Raw genomic sequence first — 20,738 nt, 5'->3', positions numbered from 1 at the left:
GATTAGGAGTTGGAGTTATTAAGTCCAGATAAGAGATTTCAGAGACATTAACCCCCTATTGAATCTTAGAGGAAATATTCGAGAAAGACCAGAATTTCCAGGGAAAATTACAGCTGTTGCATGTGTATCTGATAAAGTAAAACTGCAACCGCTCAAAGGATCACCACGATAATGAGAGAAAAATGAGCCTGCAAGCTGCTCAAACTTTGCATATTCCTGAGCTGTCCCGTGAGAGCCCGTTTCCACAGATGCCTTGCCCCACGGAAGCCCACTGGACAGGTAGTCCTATGCTGATCTGAGACTAGGAGTTCCTGACATCTGTCCTCACCTGAAAATCGTTGTAAGAGGCTGCTAGTGTGTTCCCGGCTGCCCTCTGCTTGTTTGTTTCCTAGCCTCCCAGACTCCCAAAATAACCATACAGAAACTGTATTAATTAAATCACCACTTGGCCAGTTTACTTAAGCGTATTGCTAGCTAGCTCTTACATCTAGAATTAACCCATCTCCAGTATTTTATATTTTACCACGAGGCTCGTGGCTTACGAGCAAGGTTCCAGCCTGTCTGTCTCCCATGGTGGCTCCATGACTTCTCCTTGACTCTGCCTCCTTTCTCCCAGCATTCAGTTTAGTTTAACCCACCTAGCTTTACTCTACCCTATCACAGGCCTAAGATGGTTTCTTTATTAATTTATTAATGATATTCACAACATACAGTGGGAAATCCCATATCAGAAAATGTTCAGGGTCCCATCTAGACAGAAGTAATGTCAAAGTTCAAGGCACAAATACATATGTTCACCACATGGAAGAACTAGGGTTCTATCTCAGCACCAAAGTTCGAAATGAGGTTTCTAATGTATTTATGTATAGGTTAGCTTTCTGTCAACATAATGCAAACTATAGTCTTTTGGGAAGAGGGACCCTCAATTGAGACAATATCTTCATCAGGGTGGCTTGTACGTAAACCTCTGGGACACTTTCTTGATGAATGATTGATGTGGAAGGCCTAAGCCCACTGTGGGCAGTACCACTCCTGGCCAGGTGGTCCTGGGTTCTATAAAAAAGCAGACAAAGTGAGCAGCACCCTCCCTGCTCTCTCCTATAGATCCTGTCTCCAGCTTCCTGATGTGAGTTCCTACGCTGACTTCTTTTAGTGGCCTGTGACTGGGGACGTGGAAGCTAAATAAACCCTTTCCTCTCACAGCTGTTCTTGTTGTGGTGTTCATCACAGCAATAGAAAGTAAATGTTTGAGATGCAGATGAACTAGTATAGTTTGGGATAAAGTGTGTGGTAGAAATGGTATGGTCAGACAACCTTAAAAGGCTTGCGCTCAGGTAGTGTTTCTTCATTTCTTCCCCTCCTCTTCCTTTTCTTCTTCCTCTTCCTTCTCCCATCTTCCTCCTCCCCCTCCTCTTCTCTTCTTCCTCATCATCCTCTACCTCTCATCTCTTCTTCATTCTCCCACATCTTATTTCTACTTTCCTTTTTTAACATTTCCCATTCCTGGCATCAAACCTGGATTCTGTTTAAATCCATTGCCTTACATAGTGGTTATTGGTTCTGTTCTTCTGATCTGTTTACTGCTCCAAATGTTTCCGTATCAGTTCTTTTCTCCAGAGTTTTAGGGGAAAACATTTCTCAAAGAAAAAGGGTGTGTAGTTATGCTGTATTTTTTGATTCATAGTTTAAACTTTATTTTTATATTGAAATAAAAATCATGTTCAGCAACCATGTGTCCAGTCCAGTCCAGTGGAGAGAGGGTCCCCATATGTCCCAGGACTGTATCCTCAGCACTGTGTGCTGGTGTCTCTGGAGGCAGCAGGTTACTTAGATTGCCATCTAGACTATTGTGGAGAAAGTGTTCTGGAAAGTCTACCTTAGTACAGATGGCCAAGGAAACCTAAACCCTTATAGCAGAAAGGCATGTTGTTGTTGTTGCTGTTGTTGTTGCTGCTGCTCAGTCCACAAATGTTGATTTAATGTAACTCTTCCAGATTCATTCATTTTCATAATATCTGTGTCCACTTTTATTTATTAACAAGTTGGTTGGTTTTTATCTTGTTTTCTTGTAGGGAATGAGGGGTTTGCGTGTTATTATTTTGAAACACGGTCCCACCACGTAGCTAGCCCAGGATGACCTGCCTCAGTTTCCCCATGATGAGATTATAGGCTTATACACGGCCCTGGCCAGTATCCCCACAGGTGTGACTCTAGACTATGAAGTTGACAATTAATACTAGCCACCACTGTTGTAGTTACACTTTTCACAGCATTGAGATAAGCTAGAATACCACAAGCCGGGTAGGAGGCCTGGAGAAGGGAGAGACGTGTGTCAGGCACCCCAGTGAGGCACCAGTCCTCTGGTTTTCATCTTGGTCAAATTTTACTCCTTTTTGGACTTTGATCAAGCAACCTACAAACCAGCCCGTAACTTTATTAGTCTATTTATCCATCAATTAAAAATAGAATTTACATGAAACATGCACCAAAAAGCAAGTTTTCATTAAATTGTTTGCATTTATAGAAGTTTCCATTGGGTGATTGTTTTAGAATTTTAGGAAAAGTCTCTTGAACATGGAAGCAGAGTCCTTGCTTCCTCCAGAACGTGACTCTCGACAGGAGTCTGCATTTAGAACATCAAGCGCTGCTGAAAATAAAGACCGTGGAAGCCCAATTGTCCACTTGTTTCCTTTCACTAAGCACTGCTTTGTTGAGGAAGTGCTCTGTAGGAGAGGACAGGGACGGAGTAAAGGAGCCACAGACCCGACATACCCTGGAGCCTGCCATCATCTGCTTGTTCAGATGGTGCTCCTCTGGCTAATCTTGGCTTAAGTCTGAGGCAAAGTGGAATTTCAATGTGTGTTCTTTAGAATAGGTATGTCCTGTTAAGGTACAGTTCCGAGATGCCTCTTACCATGAAGTTAAAAACCTTTAAAATAAACTGTGGGGGTGGTGTTTAAAATAACCTTTCTGAAATAGTCCTATGTGCTTTCTTTTTCAAGTGTTAGAATCCAGTCTTGCACAGATGTCGCTTGGACAGCTGCGCACTGCACTGCAGAAGTGGATGTTAGTCTTAAATGAGAGGCAGGCACTAGCAGACTTAGCATCTGAGAGAAGTGCAGCGGACATCTTTATTTTGTGTGCACTTTTTACATTGTCCTTTTTATTATTTTCCTCTTAGGCTGAAAACCTTCTCCTTGATGCTGATATGAATATTAAAATTGCTGACTTTGGTTTTAGCAATGAATTCACAGTGGGGAACAAATTGGACACTTTCTGTGGAAGCCCGCCTTACGCTGCCCCCGAGCTTTTCCAAGGCAAGAAGTATGATGGGCCAGAAGTGGATGTGTGGAGTCTGGGCGTCATTCTCTACACGCTTGTCAGTGGCTCCCTGCCCTTTGATGGCCAGAACCTAAAGGTACCTGCTGTTTGGTGCTGATGCCCTTCTCCCCCGGAGCTGTAATGCCAACTACTACTTACAAACGCTTTCCTTCTTTGTCCAAGGAACTTCGTGAGCGAGTCCTCAGGGGGAAATACCGCATTCCCTTCTACATGTCCACAGACTGCGAGAATCTCCTGAAGAAACTGTTAGTGCTGAATCCCATAAAGAGGGGCAGCTTGGAGGTGAGTGTGCTGTGTGTTCCAGGTACACAGTCAGTACACAGCATAGACGCTGCAGGTGCGGTTCCCAGTGTTTGCCCAGCTTCTAATTTGCCTTTTCAGCATCAGGAAGTAATAGTTCTTTATTGAAAACCCACAGTAGGTCTCTGCAAAGGCTTATTTCTTTTTCGTTCTTTGGTGAGTTATTTAAACAGACACAGTGGAGGCAAAGTTGACGCCCTTAGCCCCACAGCCGGGGTTCCTCTGTATACTCCTGGCTGTGAACTCACCTTATAGACCAGGCCTCAGATTCAGAGATCCACCTGCCTCTGCCTCCTGAATGCTGGGATTAATGGCGAGCGCCACCACCAAAGTTGACTTTTGAAGGGGATAAACCTAGCCTGTGTCAGAAACTACGTGGTCCAAAACAAAAACCTTTATGTTAAGACTGACCAGATCTTTGAAGGTTGAAAATGATTGTGGAAATTCTAAACCAGTTAACTCTTCCTCTGGAATCACGTGAAGCCAAAATCTGCAATAGGAACTTCTCGTCAGTACTGAGAATTTACAGACATGAGCAGAGTATATTGGAGCAGGTGCTTTCCTTTAGACACTGCTGTTGCCCGCACGCATTCCATACATACTATCTTCATGTCCTAACTGTTACAGAACCAGCAGAGGTCCTAGTAACCAAGATGACAAGTCCCTTTCCCTTCTTAGGCTGTAACTGGGATAACTGATGATCATTTTTCCCTTCTGGGTCTTCTTTGGTTTTTAAAGACTATGTGTTGAAAGTGTTTGCTTTCATGTATGTGAATTACATACATGCAGTGCCCTGAGATGCCAGAAGATGGGGGTAAATCCCCTGGAACTAGGTGATTGTGAGCTGCCATGTAGACCTGGGAAAAATGCTTTTACTCTCCCAGCCGCCCCTCCGGCCCCTTCACGTCTGTCTTTAGGAATATTTTGGTCTAGAGTTTGAAAGACTCAGTACCCATTCCTCAGCTGAACTTTTAAAGTCTTCCTTCCTGCGTGGGAAGGACAGGGAGAGCAGTGAGGCTCCCGCTCAGTTCTCTGTTTCCCCGGGGCTTTCTGCACACACCATGAGGTGCAGTGGAGGTGCAGCCCTGGGAAGCCAGCCCTGCTCACAGTGCTCAGCTCAACTTGGGCATCCTCATTCTTTTCCACACACACTTTTTCTAAAAGACATAGTAGGTTTCGGTGGAAATTGAAGACTTGGGAAACTAAGTGCTTTGAAGAAGTAGATCAATTGGTATTTTTTACTGCATTGTTCGTTCAGGTGTGATTAGTTCTTAGCTCAAATTTTTTGTGACTTTTCCTTTGGGGGTGAAATGATATGTTAATACTGATGTCTCTAGTGAAAGCCCATTTCCGCCTTACTGTTTTTCTCAGCTTACTTCCACCCATTCATAGAAAGTGTGTGTTGGCTCAGAATGGAAAACCACTGACTTGTCAGTTCTGAGGGTCTAGAACTAGCTCTGGGGTCCAATTTTTTCTTTTAAGATTTACTTAAATTGTATATATGTATGTGGGTGTGTAACTGAGTGCTAGTGCTAGGGGGGGCTGGAGGTGTCTGTGGGATCCACTCCTATCCAAAACTCCCTTCACTTGCCTGCGAGTAACAGGTTCCCAGAGCTGAGACAGCAGTTCACAGAAAGGCAGATTAGACAGATTGCAGACAGTCGCCTGGGGAGACAGTGCTTACAACCTTCTGTGGGCTGCTAATAAAAATGAATGTGCTTCCCTCAAAGACGACTATTTACTGATTTCAGATTTGGCCAGAATAGTTATCCAAATGGTTTACTCTTTGATCCTTAACATTACGAGGCTGCAAGTTGTGCAGACCTCATGATAGGTTTATAAGCCCAGCTTCTGTGGAAGAGTTGAGGATCAAAGCCAGACTCAGCAGCTGAGCCCCTACAGCTCAATGGGAGAGCCTGTGCCTGGCACACACAGGGCCATAGTGCAAGCCCAGTGAACCCCTGAGTGTTAAAACACTGGAGTACATGGAGTAGAATTTAAAAGCCAAATTAGTATCTAAAATTTTGATCTTATGACAATGAGTCCATTGTATTGTATAATTTAATATATACTTTTGCTAATGATGATGATTAGACTTTTTAAAAAAAATTTTAATTTTATTTTATATGTATGGGTATTTTGCCTGCATGTATATATGTGCCCCATGTATGTCTCATCTATGAATCCCTTGGAACTAGAGTTAGAGACAGCTGTGAGGTGACATGTGGGCACTGAGGACTGAATCTGGGTCCTCTAGAGGAGCAAGCAGTGCTCCCAGCTGCTGAGCCGTCTCTCCAGCCTGATGCTGGCCCACGAGTTCATGTTAGAAATGCAGTACTACACACAGGCTGGCCACAGGTCCCTGAAATGACAAAGTCAGAATGAAAGCAGTGAGACCAAAACAAAATAAACAGCACACACAAAACCACAGAGTTCATTTTATGATGGCCAACTAGTCCTGGGCATGGGGCCTGCCTTGGAGTGTGGTTGATGTGCCCAGTGACACTCCACTGCATCCCAACAACTACCAACTGCACATAGCTTCTTGCCTAGGTGTGGGACCTTATGTCCACTCCCTTTTCCATGCTGGATTCTGTGTGGTTTTACCTGTGCAGGTCTTGTGTACGTTGTCACAGTCTCTGTGAGTTCGTGTGTATGAACCCTGTTGTATCCTTGGAGTCATCCACCACCTCTGGCTCTTATGATCGTTCCACTTCCTCTTCTGAACAGATCCCTGAGCCTTGAGGGGAGGGGTTTGATAAAGATATCCCTTTTAGGGCTGACTGCTCCTAAGTCACCCTGCACATTGTCTAGTTGTATTAATTGCTATCTACTGCAAGAAGTGATGAGGACTGAGTGATATACAGACCTTTAGCAATATATATATCATTAAACATCATTGCATTGTGCTTTTTGTTTTGTTTTGTTTTTGTTTTTTCAAGACAGGGTTTCTCTATAGCTTTGGAACCTGTTCCAGAACTCTCTCTGTAGACCAGACTGGCCTTGAACTCACAGAGATCCACCTACCTCTGCCTCCTGAATGCTGGGATTAAAGGTGTGCACCACCAGCACCTGGCTATTGCTATATTTCTTTAGCAGAATAAAAGTAGTAGGTTTTTACCTATGCCCATGACTTATCCAGTCTCAAGTTCTTGGCCACTTTAGAAGTGTCAGGTTTGGGTAGCATGTCAAGGAATGAGCTTAAATCCAGTCAAAAGGTGGTTGGTTACTCCCATGACACCTGTGCCACTGATGCATAATGTGTCTTATACATTCTCTTTAGAGGAAGGATTTCTTACAGCAAACCTCAAGGAACCCCCTTGAAGTAGTAGTAAACTCAAGAATTGTCTTACATGATCTTTATTTTATTATTATTATTATTATTCAGCACAAACATTTCTTGGGGGAGGAGGTAGGGGAACATCAGTGCTTGGCCATACCTTCCTCATGACTACACCAGTGAGTTGCTCATCTCCTCCCAGTCTTGTCACTTTGTGGCCCTTGTTGAGGTCCATGGCTATGGACAACGGGGTTGGAGGGGACATGACACTGGCTGAGCCCTGCCGTGTGTGCCCATCTGCCCTCACGGGAGCCCAATAGTGGCAAATATGGCCACAACTTCATTTGTAGTTTTTATGTTTTTTTAAAAATTTTATTTATTTTTATGTGTATGAATGTTTTGCCTGCATGGATGTCTGTTGATCATGTGTGCACATGAGGCCACAGAGACCAGAATTGGATCCCCTGGAACTGGAGTTGCAGGTGGTTAAAAGCCATCTGTAGGTACTGGGAATCAAACTAGTTCCTCTGGAAGAACAGCTAGGGCTCTTAACCTCTGAGTCATCTTTCCAGCCCTTTGTACCAGTTACAGTTAGTAAGTTCTAGCATTGTGTATGTGTTGGGGGGGGGGTGTCTGTAAACTTGTAAAACAATTATTTTCAAAGCACTCCTCTGTGTGTAAGCATAGCTTTTAGCCAATAGTAGAAGTTTGGAGCTGTAGTTTGTTGCTTTACGTATGCTGGATGTTCTCTCTCACCCAGCTGTAGCTGTCCCCTCCCACTCCTTGGTTAGACCCCACTAGGTTGTCTTTAACAGCCCAGGGCTGACATTTACACCACAGTGTATTTGGTTCTGATAATTCACGTCAGTACCTGTTTTCACCTTGATTGTTACCTAATTTCTGATTCTGGGCTTTAATGATTACCATCATCCTTTCCCAAATTCTTTGACTCAACTGGACTGACTAGCCTAGATTTCCATCCCCCAAGATATCCTCTTTCTGATGAGTGGAATTTTAAAATAAATGCACGAGTTTGATAAAAGGCCAAAAATGAATAAATTATATATATATATATATATATATATATATATATATATATGAGGCAAATGTTAAAGTCAGTTCAAACGTTGAAGTCAGTTAAAACTTTCCAATTTAAAAATATTCATTTTAATTTGAAAATATTCCTTTTAAAGGAAGGAGGGTTGTTTTGCATTGCTTTCTATGAGTACTGGTTCATCTAGTTGTGATAACATTCTGGGTGTCCAAGAGAGCCACACCTTCTGTTGGACCATTAATTAAAGTAGATAGAGTAACTTTATTTGAATTGTCACATGACTCTTGTTGAGTGAACCAATAAATTTCACATTTGAGGAGGGGTTGAATGTTGTAATTCACCAGACATGACTTAGAGTTTATTTCCTAGCAAATAATGAAAGACCGATGGATGAATGTTGGTCATGAAGAAGAAGAACTAAAACCATATTCTGAGCCTGAGCTTGATCTCAATGATGCAAAAAGAATAGGTAAGTGTTTAAATACTGTGAGGGTCGCTGCCATAGACTACAAGAACTGGTCCATTGACCTAGCACAGTAGTGTTCGTGTGGGGCTTTTATTTTTTAAAATACTTTCATTATCACCTTAATGGCCAACACTAAAGTATTCAAGTTCCTTAGTTTGTTTTCATTTATATCTATGGTCCTGTTCAATTATTGGAAACTATAGCAAAAAATAAAATAAACTAGACAAGCATACTTATTTCTTCCTGCACCCCTCACTGGAAGAATACCCACTAGAACTATTAGCCCTGAGCAGACTAAAATGTATAGCAAAGTCCAGGACACAGAAATCTAAGCTGTGGGCACGTTGCTTCTCCCTTTTTGCTTAGCAGACCTTCCCTGACCCTATGACCTAATGAGAACATTGTGAAAGCCTTAATACCAGAACTGTGTACTGTCGATGAAAAGGGAAGCAGAGGGCTTGGATCGAGAGAGTTGTCTCCTCAGGAGTAGCCGAGAAGGTGCTGATAGAGTGAGCGGAGAGAACGAAGAGTGGGCACGTGGGAGGCCCAGATGGTACAGACCTTGCCTGGACAAAGGAAGTCAGCTCAGAAATGCCCCCAGGAAATGAAAACTGGCTGAATATATTAAATCCATAACATAAATAATTCTGCACACAAAAAATTAGAAATGGGGCTGGAGAGATGGCTCACCAGTTAAGAACACTTGTAGCCCTTGTAGAAGACCCAAGCTCAATTCCCTACTCCCAAGTTGTGGCTCACAGCCATCTGTAGCTCCAGTCCCAGGAGAGCTGATGCCCTCTTCTGATGTCCACAGACCCCAGGCAGGCCTGTAGTGCACACAGATACATGTAGGCAAAGCAATTAAATAAATGTTAAAATTATAAAAGTATAGTATCTGAATATATAGTTAAAGCTCACTTTGAATATTTTAAGAACTAGTTTTTCCTAACATTATTGGCAGACCTATATTTTTGCTGATTGTTTATTAAATAGATACATTTTCAGAAACTTTTCTCTTTTCTTTTTTTCTAGACATTATGGTCACCATGGGTTTTGCACGAGATGAAATCAGTGATGCCTTAGTAAGTCAGAAATACGATGAAGTCATGGCTACTTATATTCTTCTAGGTAGAAAACCACCCGAAGTAAGTTTTTTGTCTTTTTAAATTAATATAGATTAATTCTTGAATTAAATGGATAAAGATATGTTAGTAAATATATTTGTCTCTTTGTAGAACCAAAAATCACAAGAAGATCCTAGCAGTCTTATTAGAGATCACAAATCAAGGTGCTGAATTGTATACTGATCTCATTAGGAATGAGCAGGCCCACTGCCCTGCTTGGCCCTAGCAGCTCTTCCCACAGTCCTCACTTTGAGCATGGTGTCCCGAGAGTTAGCTGTGTAGTGCACACTGTGTAGCCAAAGGCAGTGTACAGTACGACAGGGTCCTAAGCAAAGAGAAGCATGTGTGTCTGCAGCAGCGTAGATACCTGAGCCCCCAGAAGAAGGTGCCTCCTGGCGCTGGCTGGCCTTGTGTCAAGTGGCTCTTCTTGTAGGCAGCAGAGGTCCATGTTAAGCAGACAGTGCAGAAAATGACTGTGTGCAAGTGGTGGCCACGCGAGTAAATGATGCTTTGAAAAAGCAGCTATAGAAGGGTGAACTGAAATAGGAACCGAGGCCAGATCATTGAAAGTTGAAATCTAGACATCTGTGGGAGGCATTCTGAAAGAAAAAGAAAAGGCTATAATTAATCATAATTAAATACCAGCTATGAACAAAATCATACATTCCAACTGAAGTTTATTGAAGCTGTCTCTGTCAGAAGCTGTGCTGACACCATGAGGGTAAAGCCCGGAAGTCCTTCTGTCCAGGAGCCCTCGATGTAGATCTCAGCAGCATTATTGTTGGCCACGGGGCGTGCTGCAGACACTCTGCAAGTGGATGAGAGCTGGCACCTGTAACGAGCTAGGGTGAAACCCACGATGGTGGTCCATGTGACATGCCAGTGGGAAGACGTAATGAGCCCTGATTTCTCACGGGTGCCTGCTGTCTAAGGTGGCGTGTCAGGAGGGCACATGGCTTGTGTAAGGTGGTATGTCAGGAGGGCGCGTGGCTTGCATAAGGTGGCATGTCAGGAGGGCACATGGCTTGTGTAAGGTGGCGTGTCACTAGGCACGTGGCTTGTGTAAGGTGGCGTGTCAGGAGGGCGCGTGGCTTGTGTAAGGTGGCATGCCAGGAGGGTGTGTGGCTTGTGTAAGGTGGCGTGTCAGGAGGGCGCGTGGCTTGTGTAAGGTGGCGTGTCAGGAGGGCACATGGCTTGTGTAAGGTGGCGTGTCAGGAGGGCGCATGGCTTGTGTAAGGTGGCGTGTCAGGAGGGCGCGTGGCTTGTGTAAGGTGGCGTGTCAGGAGGGCACATGGCTTGTGTAAGGTGGCGTGTCAGGAGGGCGCGTGGCTTGTGTAAGGTGGCGTGTCAGGAGGGTGTGTGGCTTGTGTAAGGTGGCGTGTCAGGAGGGCGCGTGGCTTGTGTAAGGTGGCGTGTCAGGAGGGCACATGGCTTGTGTAAGGTGGCGTGTCAGGAGGGCGCGTGGCTTGTGTAAGGTGGAATGTCAGGAGGGCGCGTGGCTTGTGTAAGGTGGCGTGTCAGGAGGGCACATGGCTTGTGTAAGGTGGCGTGTCAGGAGGGCACATGGCTTGTGTAAGGTGGCGTGTCAGGAGGGCGCGTGGCTTGTGTAAGGTGGAATGTCAGGAGGGCGCGTGGCTTGTGTAAGGTGGTATGTCAGGAGGGCGCGTGGCTTGTGTAAGGTGGCGTGTCAGGAGGGTGTGTGGCTTGTGTAAGGTGGCGTGTCAGGAGGGTGTGTGGCTTGTGTAAGGTGGCGTGTCAGGAGGGTGTGTGGCTTGTGTAAGGTGGCGTGTCAGGAGGGTGTGTGGCTTGTGTAAGGTGGCGTGTCAGGAGGGTGTGTGGCTTGTGTAAGGTGGCGTGTCAGGAGGGCGCGTGGCTTGTGTAAGGTGGCGTGTCAGGAGGGTGTGTGGCTTGCATAAGGTGGCATGTCAGGAGGGCGCGTGGCTTGTGTAAGGTGGTATGTCAGGAGGGTGTGTGGCTTGCATAAGGTGGCATGTCAGGAGGGCGCGTGGCTTGTGTAAGGTGGTATGTCAGGAGGGTGTGTGGCTTGCATAAGGTGGCATGTCAGGAGGGTGTGTGGCTTTATCAGAAGGGCGGGTGGACTGAGAATCTAGCTCAGTGCAGGGTGGTGGGAGGACAGTCCTGTTGGATGGCACTTATAGGAGAGATGGGGTATAAAGATCTGGATTTGGAGCAAGCATTTGATTACAGTGTGGGAGTTGTTACCCGTATACAGCATGCACGTGCTAGGAACTGTTGTAACCATCACAGGCATTAACTTGTCTGAGCCCTTGGCCAGCCGACTGAGCAGGAAGAATAGCTGCTACATGGAGAGGGGTCTCCAAGGGGCACCTGAACCAGGGGCCATGCGCAGTATCAAGAGAGCTAGTGGAAATGGCCCAAATAGTTGTTTCTAGCCTCTTCCGACTGATCCTACTTAGATTTCAAATGACCTTGGGGGACTTTAATTTTCTTTTTAATTCAAACACAAATTCCAGGCGTCTATTAAAATCAAATATGAATTGTATTGGAAATAAATTGTATTGGAAGCTACCATGAATGGCAAATCAGGCTCACTGCCCCCATCAGAGCCACCAACTATGTCCTTCATTTTCTGTGAAATATGGACAAAAGTACTTAGCTCTTAAGGCCGTTGAACAGGTTTAGTACAGTAATCCTTGTTAGTATGGTAATCATTGACACACTTAGAATAGTGTTGGTGGATCACTTCTCCATGGCCCTGCTGCTGTAGCCAGCAGCATTCTTACTGCTTGACACCAACAGCCTGACTTCCCAGTGCAGTCCCACGGTTGGCTCCAAACCTTACCAGCATTGTACAGCTTTCAAATTACAGAGAGAGGCTGTGAGTCAGCCCCAGCTTATCGTGGTCAGCTACAGAGAAACCCTGTCTCAAAACACACACACACAAAAAAATAGATTTTAGATTGTCTCCTGTATGAAACCCAGTGATGTCCTCAACCTTAGTTTTTTTCCATCTGGAGAGTGCAGGTTAATATATCACATGTTTGTAGCAATGATTAAACAAAGTAACATGTAAACACCTAAAAACTGTCTGCTGTGCGGTTACCATGCAGTGCTTCGTGGCTCTTACTTGTTTTAGCTAAACTGAGGAGTCGAGCACAGTAGCAGATTACATTAGTGTGAGCGTTCTAATACCCAGCTTCCTCCCTTCCTTCTTGCCAGTTTAAAGTCTGTTTTTTTAGTTTCAATTGCTCCTTACAGAGCTTTAAATCATTCTATGTATGCAAACACTTTGCTGTTTTAAAATCTGGGTGATCGCTCTTCTCAGTTTGAAGGTGGTGAGTCACTGTCCAGTGGAAACCTGTGTCAGCGATCCCGGCCGAGCAGTGACCTGAACAACAGCACTCTTCAGTCCCCAGCTCACCTGAAGGTCCAGCGAAGCATCTCAGCCAACCAGAAGCAGCGCCGCTTCAGTGACCATGGTGGGAGAGCAAATCTAAGAATGAGAGACAAGCTAGCTGTGTGTGTGTGTGTGTGTGTGTGTGTGTGTGTGTGTGTGTGTGTGTGTGTGTGTTTGTGTGTGTGGTGTGTGTCTTACCCGATACACACTTCACTTTCCTTCCGTTCTTAGCCCTTCTCACAGACTTTCACCATGAGACAATCAATAGGATCTCTATTGTGGAGACCCAAACTGATTTGTGTAAACAATTTCATCTTAGTTGAGAGTGTAAAGCAACAAACGTAGAGACTTTTTTGTGGGAAGTCTATCCGTGGCTTCCCAGCTAACTTTGCTATTCCTACACATTGCAGCTGGTCCCTCCATTCCCCCCGCTGTGTCATACACCAAAAGGCCTCAGGCCAACAGTGTGGAAAGTGAACAGAAGGAGGACTGGGACAAAGACACAGCCCGAAGACTTGGCAGCACCATGGTGGGATCCAAGAGCGAAGTGACAGCCAGCCCCCTGGTGGGTCCAGACAGGAAAAAGTCTTCTGCTGGCCCGAGTGTGAGTCAGAGCTCTCCTGTACCACAGCTTCATCTTATGTGGCACTGGGATTCTGTAAAAGCTTTGTCTTTTGTCTTCTTAAATGTTTCAAAATGAATCATAATTTAAAGACCATGAAAAAGGGCCCAAGCTTCTCATGAATGTAACTGAACAAAATAGTGCAGAGAATTCTTTGTTGTTGTTGTTGTTTTAAGACATTTTCCTCAGTAGCCCAAGCTAGCCTGGAGCTCACAACAACAGTAGTCCTCTGACTTCAGCCTCTTGATGGTGGGATTCTAAGCACGAGGCCCAGGTAAAATTAAGCACCAGCTAAAATTCTGAAATCCGTAGCCTCACTTCAGAATGGAACATTAAGCCCCTGCTGCTTGTTCTGCTTTTGCGATATTTACCTGATGATACATTGGTGCATTTAATCTTACATTTCCTCGTAAACTGCTCTTTGAGGGCAGACTCATTAATAACTTGTCCACTTATGTCCCATGAAGTCTCTTAAAATGCCACCCTCTAGAAATTATATTGGGATCTAGAAGAGAGGCCGCAGTACTGTCCTGGAAGGAGCAGGACATAGAGACAGAATGAAAACAGAGATGGAAGGGTGAGAAAAGAGTGGGCAGCATCTAGATAACAGTGTTCTGAGGCCACACAGGGAGTATTTGAAGGAATGATAACAGTAAAAAGAGAAGGCCCAGGATGGCAGACAGAAGCCAGAAGAAAATGTGCTCCTGGGCTTGCTAAAGCAGATTGTGTAGATGCCCAGAAAACAAGGTGAGACATCTTTAAAGATTTTAGAGGGAGAACTGATGACCATAAAAGGAGCAAAGTTAGATTGCTTTCATATTGTTCATCACTAGTGTGGATACCAGAAGATGCAATGGTATTTTTAAACTTTCAGGGGTAAAAGGAAAACATTTTAGGTCTAGAATTTTATATCTAGCCAAACTGTCACTCAAATATAAAATGCAATAATATTCTTAGGCATAAAATATGTCAGCTATTTGACTGCACAGTGACAATTTAAAAACACTGTACTAAAGAAAGTATTCTTACAGAAAGAGAAAGAATATAACATGTTGATATAAAATATACAAGAGTTAAGTGTACTCAGGTAACTTAGTAGGGGCCAGTGAAATGGCTTATTGGGTAAGGGGGCTTGTCACCATGTCTGACAAGCTTGAGCTTCATTCAGTACCCCAGAGTGGGAGGAGAAAAAGTTTCCTCTGACTTCCACATGTAAGTGCACAGACACACATGCACACATGTTCACATACTGAAAATTCTGAGTAATATCCAGGGCAGAGATTAGAACATAAACACAGGAGTGAGGACAGGGCAGAGATTAGAAGAGAAACACAGGAGTAAGGACAGGGCAGAGATTAGAACATAAACACAGGAGTGAGGACAGGGCAGATATTAGAACATAAACACAGGAGTGAGGACAGGGCAGAGATTAGAACATAAACACAGGAGTGAGGACAGGGCAGAGATTAGAACAGAAACACGGAAGTAAGGGCGGGGCGGAGATTAGAACATAAATATATACCTTGCTGGGCAGATGATGAGAATAAGGTTAAGAAATTGATATTGGTGAGCGGACATGATTCAGGAACATAAATAAGGGTGAACAACATGAATGAAATAGAATCAACTCTAATCAGCAGAGGGAAAAGAACCCTTTATTTAGTGTATTGTGGGTCACTTTAGGTAGAAAATCTGCAGTGATATGCCAAAAGCAAAGCCAGCACACCTTCATCACAAGTAGGTTGTCTGATGCCACTGTTCTGTGTGGTTATTGAGACCACGCTTTTTTCAAATATGTCATTAGCTCAGCACTTCCTAGTCTAAGAAGTGAATGCACATGCCTTTGAGAATGGGTGGTATATTAAATCTGGAGGGATGGCTCAGTAATCAAGAGCACTTGCTCTTACAGAGGGCCAGGCTTGGTTCCCAGGACCCACATGGTAGCTCACAACTACAGCTCCAGGTAATCCAGCACCCTCCTCTGGCCTCCATGTGATGCACTTACATACATGCAGGCAAAACGCTCACACAGAAAAGTAAAGAATGGTGGTATAGCTGCTTCCTCTCCTCTACCTGATCTACTTGGAAAGGATAAAAAGGCATATTTTTTTCAGTATTTCCCTGTGAGTTGGAGGACTGTTTCAAAAGTCAGCACTCCATGTAGCAATAAAAGTGCACTGTTCCTGTGTCTTCCACCACTCTCCACATTAGCCTATGGTCCACTCAGATTGGACCTTCTCTGCATGGCCAATTTAGCTTTCTCCCTCTGTGTCTGCCCTTATGTGCAACTGCATCCTAATCCCATTACTACAAATCGTGCAAGTCCTGTGTCCTAGGGGAATTCCCTGTGGTAGCTACTCCATCTCTCCCCAGCCTGCCCATGGCTGTGTCCCGCTCAGTTCTGAGCCAGGTGCTGCCATGTTTGTACACTGTCTCCCCATGCTCATAGTCCTCTGTGTATTGACACAGGAGCTTCCTCAGAATCCGTAATGCTGAGGTGAACGGTGAGTGCTCAGGCTTTATTAACTTCTAAAAGGCATTAAGTTAGATTAATTATACTGCATTATTTAACATTTTAAACAATCATAAACCAAAAGATTCTGTCAAAATTTATAGTCTCCCCTTTGCTGTCTATTCCTTTTCATCCTGAACTTATGAAATAACTCACTCTAATTGCTTGGGGTGGGTTCTTCTGTAGGTTCTTCTTTTGCTGGAGAAAACAAAAGTGGACATAGCATAGCTATTTCATCTTTCCATGACAGTTAGGGCAATTCTGCATGTAGCAAGCTTTTTTCATTGCTCACAAAAAACAACATGGAAATTTATTATTAATTACTAAACCTTGGCCCTTAGTTTAGGCTTGTTCTCTACTAGCTCTTATAACTTAAATTAACTGTTTCTATTAACCTACATTCTGCCACGTGGCCTTACCTTGCCTGGCACTGCCCATCCTTCTTCCTTCATGTCTCGCTAGCAACTCTTTCTTCTTCCCAGAGTCGTCTCTGTTCCTGGAAGTCTGGCCTAACCTCTACCTCCCTAGCTCTTGGCCATTCAGCTCTTTTTTACACCAATCACAGCAATACATATTCACACAGTGTACAAATATTCCACAACTGTATTTGGCTTTTAAGGTTGTGCAGGTTCCTTCTAGATGGGAGCATGAAAATCTTTGTAAAAGATGCATGGTTTTAATTGCTACCTATTGACACATATGTCAAGATATACTCAGCCTTTCTTTTTGGGTGATGTGCATTCTTCTATGATTCTGTTCCTTCTTATTTTTAAGATTTATTATCTTTGTGTGTGTGTGTGTGTGTGTGTGTGTGGTTGCTGCATGTATGCAGCCATCCTCAGAGGCCTGAAGAGGTCATTGGATTCCCCAGAGCTGGAGCACAGGAAGTTGTGAGCTTCTGAGATGGAGGCTAGGAGACTCGGGTCCTCTGCAGAGGACTGCTGAGATAAAGTTGCTTGTATGATTTTCCCCTTTGCATCTGAGTTTGAGGAAATACCTATTAAATTTCTAGTGCTCATACTAAACAAATGTTAAATTAACTGTGTATTTTAAAGAATTATAGAAGCTAGAATAGGTAGGAAGATATTTTCCAGTGCAGCAGAGATGGAAGAGTGTTTTATCCCTTTTGAGTCACTCCTCCCGGGCTTGGGGTGGCCCAGCTAGTAAAGTGCTTGCCTAGCATGTTCAAGACCCAGGGTCGGAGTTCCAGCCCTACAAACAACAACAAAATGGAAACACGAGACACAGACAGTCACCCCTGTCCTTTTTATTGCTGGTAACAAATAGTGTTTGGCAGGCATGATGGTGTAGGGTCTTTGTGTGATTAGGAGGCTAGCTCATCTGTCTACCCCTTTTTTGCTATTCTTTCTCTTGTTTACATGTGGCCTGTCTCCTAACTCAAACAGGGGACTATGGGCAGGGGAGCCATGGGCAGTGTCTTCTATTGCACTCCTCAGCCCCCATCAACACTCAGCAGGCAGGCACTGACCTGGAGAGAGGTGAAGTTGATGAGTAGGCAAAGAATAGCACAGGCTTCTGGAGGAACTGCCACCTTCATTGCCCTGTCCATACTGAGACTGAGGGCAGATTCACTCTCTGCTCTGCCCCTTCTCAGCCAGGCACTCCCTGAGAGAATGGAACCTGCTTCCCGTGCTTCCCAATGCCATTGTCTGCCTCTGTGGAACTATAAACTAAAACAGTAGTGGCTGTGGTCTGGTGGGGTTTGTTTGTTTTGTCTTTTGCTGTTTTGGTTTTCTTTTGATTCACTTGTCATTTCTAAAATCTAAATATGAGAAAGAAGAAAAATAGATCTTGCTTATGTGAGTCTACTCAATTAAAATTATGCTTTGAAATTTTTTTGATAATTTGATTTCACATAATATAGTTAAGATTTTTAAATTGATTTTCTTCTTTATAAAGAACAACGTGTATTCTGGAGGGAGCATGGCAAGAAGGAACACGTACGTGTGTGAAAGGACCACAGACCGGTACACAGCGCTGCAGAATGGAAGAGACAGCAGGTGAGGTCACTGAGCCCAAAGGTGGTGTCTGTCATTGCTGCACATGGCTTTGCTGAAATGTTTGTCGGTGTGTGGGTCACAGGGAAGGAATGCAGAGTGGTACAACCATACCTGTTTCCAATGGAGTGTGTCCCTGCGTAGCAGGACAGAAGGGTGGAAGTGTATTTAAGGAGTAAGAAGTAACTTCCAAGTTTCTGAATGAAATATGGAACGGAATATTTCTCAGTACTAAAGTGTGTGTACAATCACAGTCTGACAAGTCTGGGTCTTCTCTCCATGTGTACCCTGCTCTGACTTCCCACTGCCCCTTACCCTTCAACCAATGCTTCTTAGTTTATTATATAATCACATTTTCTTCCTTTTTATTGTTTTTATTCAGCTATATATTTTTCTCCACTCCTCTCCCTTTCTCCCCCTGCCCTTCTACCCTCTCCCATGGTCCCCGTGCTCCCAGTTTACTCAGGAGAGCTTGTCTTTTTCTACTTCCCATGTAGATTAGATCTATGTAAGTCTCTCTTAGGGTCCTCTTTGTTGTCTAGATTCTCTGTGGTTGTGAATTGTAGGCTAGTTTTTCTTTGTTTTATATCTAAAAGCCACATGTGAGTGAGTATTATATTTGACTTTCTGGGACTGGGTTACCACACTCAATATGATGTTTTCTAGATCCATCCATTTGCCTGCAAATTTCAAGACGTCATTATTCCTCCCCCCAGCCCCCACCTGCCGCTGTGAAGTGCTCCATTATGTAAAAGTACCATAGCTTCTTTATCCATTCGTTGGTCAAGGTGCATTTAGGTTGTTTCCAGGTTCTGACTATGACAAATAATTCTGCTATGAATGTAGTTGATCACATATCCTTGTGGTATGATTGAGCATCCTTTGGGTTTATATCCAAAAGTAGTATTGCTGGATCTTGAGAAAGGTTGCTTCCTAATTTTCTGAGAAGTCGCTATACTGATATCCAAAGGGGCTGTACCAGTTTTCACTCCCACAGCAATGCAGGAGTGTTCCCTTTACCCCATATCCTCTCAGCATAAGAAATCATCAGTATTTTTTATGTTGGCCTCTTTTTGTTTGGGGGGGTGTGTTTTGTTTTGTTTTTCAAGACAGGAAAACACTGTAGCTATTGAACCTATCCTGTAACTAGCTTTTGTAGACCAGACTGGCATCGAACTCACAGAGATCCGCCTGCCTCTGCCTGCCGAGTGATGGGATTAAAGGCGTGCGCCACCACGGCCCAGCAATGTTGGCTATTCTTACAGGTGTAAGATGGAATCTCAGAGTTGTTTTGATTTGCATTTCTCTGATGGCTAAGGATGTTAAGTATTTCCTTAAGTGTCTTTCGGCCATTTTAGACTCCTCTGTTGAGAGTTTTCTGTTTAGGTCTGTATTCCATTTTTTATTGGATTATTTGTTCTTTTGATGACCAAATTTTTTGGATATTAGTCTTCTGTCTGATGTGGAGTTGGTGAAGATCTTTTACCATTCTGTAGACAGCCTTTTTGTCTTGTTGACTGTGTCCTTTGCTTTACAGAAGCTTTTCAGTTTCAGGGGTCCCATTTATTAACTGTTTCTCTCAGTGTCTGTGCTACTGGGGTTATATTTAGGAAGGAGTCTTCTGTACCAATGCATTCAAGTGTACTTTCCACTTTCTCTTCTATGAGGTTCAGTGTGGTTGGTTTGATGTTGAGGTCTTTGATCCTTTTGGACTTGAGTTTTATACATGGTGATAGATATGGGTCTATTTTCATTCTTCTACATATTGCTAACCAGTTATGAAAGCACCATTTGTTGAATTTGCTCTCTTTTTTCCATTTGATATTTTTTGCTTCTTTGTCAAAAATCAAGTGTTCGAATGTGTGTAGATTAATATCTGGGTCTTCGATTCAGTTCCATTGGTCCTCCTGTCTGTTCTTATGCCAATACCAGACTATTTCAGTACTGTAGTTCTGTAGTAAAGTTTGAAGTTAGGAATTGTGATGCCTCCAGAAGTTCCTTTATTATACAGGATTGTTTTGGCTACGAAGTTGTTTTCCATATGAAGTTGAGTATTATTCTTTCAAGGTCTGTGAAGAATTTTGCTGGGATTTTCATGGGCATTGCATTGAATCTGTAAATTGCTTTTGGTAAGATTGCCATTTTTACTATGTTAGTTCTACCTACACGAGAGCATGGGAGAGCATTTTTTGGTGTCTTCTTCAATTTCTTTCTTCAAAGATTTAAAGTTCTTGTCATACAAGTCTTCCACTTGTTTGGTTAGAGTTCCTCCAAGATATTTTATGCTATTTGTGGCTGTTGTAAAGAGTGATGTTTCTCTGATTTCTCAGCCCATTTATCATCTATATAAAGGAGGGCTATTGATTTTTTTGAGTTAATCTTGTATCCTGCTACATTAATGAAGGTGTTTATCAGTTGTAGACTCATAAAAATACCTTTTTTATGGAGTCACATATAAACTATTATAATCAATAAACAGTGAAAGTTTGACTTCTTTTCCTATTTGTATTCCTTTGATCTCCTTTTGTTGTCTTATTGCTCTGGCTAGAACTCAAGAACTATATTGAATAGATATGGAGAGAGTGGACAACCTTATCTAGTTCCTAATTTTAGTGGGATCACTTTGAGTTTCTCTCCATTT

General features: G+C 43.5%; 1 protein-coding gene across 3 annotated transcripts in view; it reads left to right on the top strand.

The window, feature by feature from the left end:
* Positions 1 to 20,738, top strand: part of Mark1 (microtubule affinity regulating kinase 1) — a 110,739-nt gene that overhangs the window by 78,253 nt on the left and 11,748 nt on the right. For 2 of the 3 annotated variants that reach the window (XM_075989397.1, XM_075989395.1), the window contains exons 8-14: positions 3,182 to 3,418; positions 3,505 to 3,624; positions 8,346 to 8,445; positions 9,475 to 9,587; positions 12,874 to 13,027; positions 13,356 to 13,549; positions 18,000 to 18,100. In XM_075989397.1, the coding sequence (XP_075845512.1) occupies positions 3,182 to 3,418; positions 3,505 to 3,624; positions 8,346 to 8,445; positions 9,475 to 9,587; positions 12,874 to 13,027; positions 13,356 to 13,549; positions 18,000 to 18,100 (1,019 nt within the window). The remainder of the gene's footprint in view (positions 1 to 3,181; positions 3,419 to 3,504; positions 3,625 to 8,345; positions 8,446 to 9,474; positions 9,588 to 12,873; positions 13,028 to 13,355; positions 13,550 to 17,999; positions 18,101 to 20,738) is intronic. The other variant, XM_075989396.1, reaches the window with a different exon arrangement.

The sequence above is a fragment of the Microtus pennsylvanicus genome, chromosome 10 (assembly GCF_037038515.1).
Source record: "Microtus pennsylvanicus isolate mMicPen1 chromosome 10, mMicPen1.hap1, whole genome shotgun sequence".
Lineage (NCBI taxonomy): Eukaryota > Metazoa > Chordata > Mammalia > Rodentia > Cricetidae > Microtus > Microtus pennsylvanicus.
Note: the sequence above shows the minus strand (reverse complement) of the source record. Positions and strands in the feature narration are given on the sequence as shown.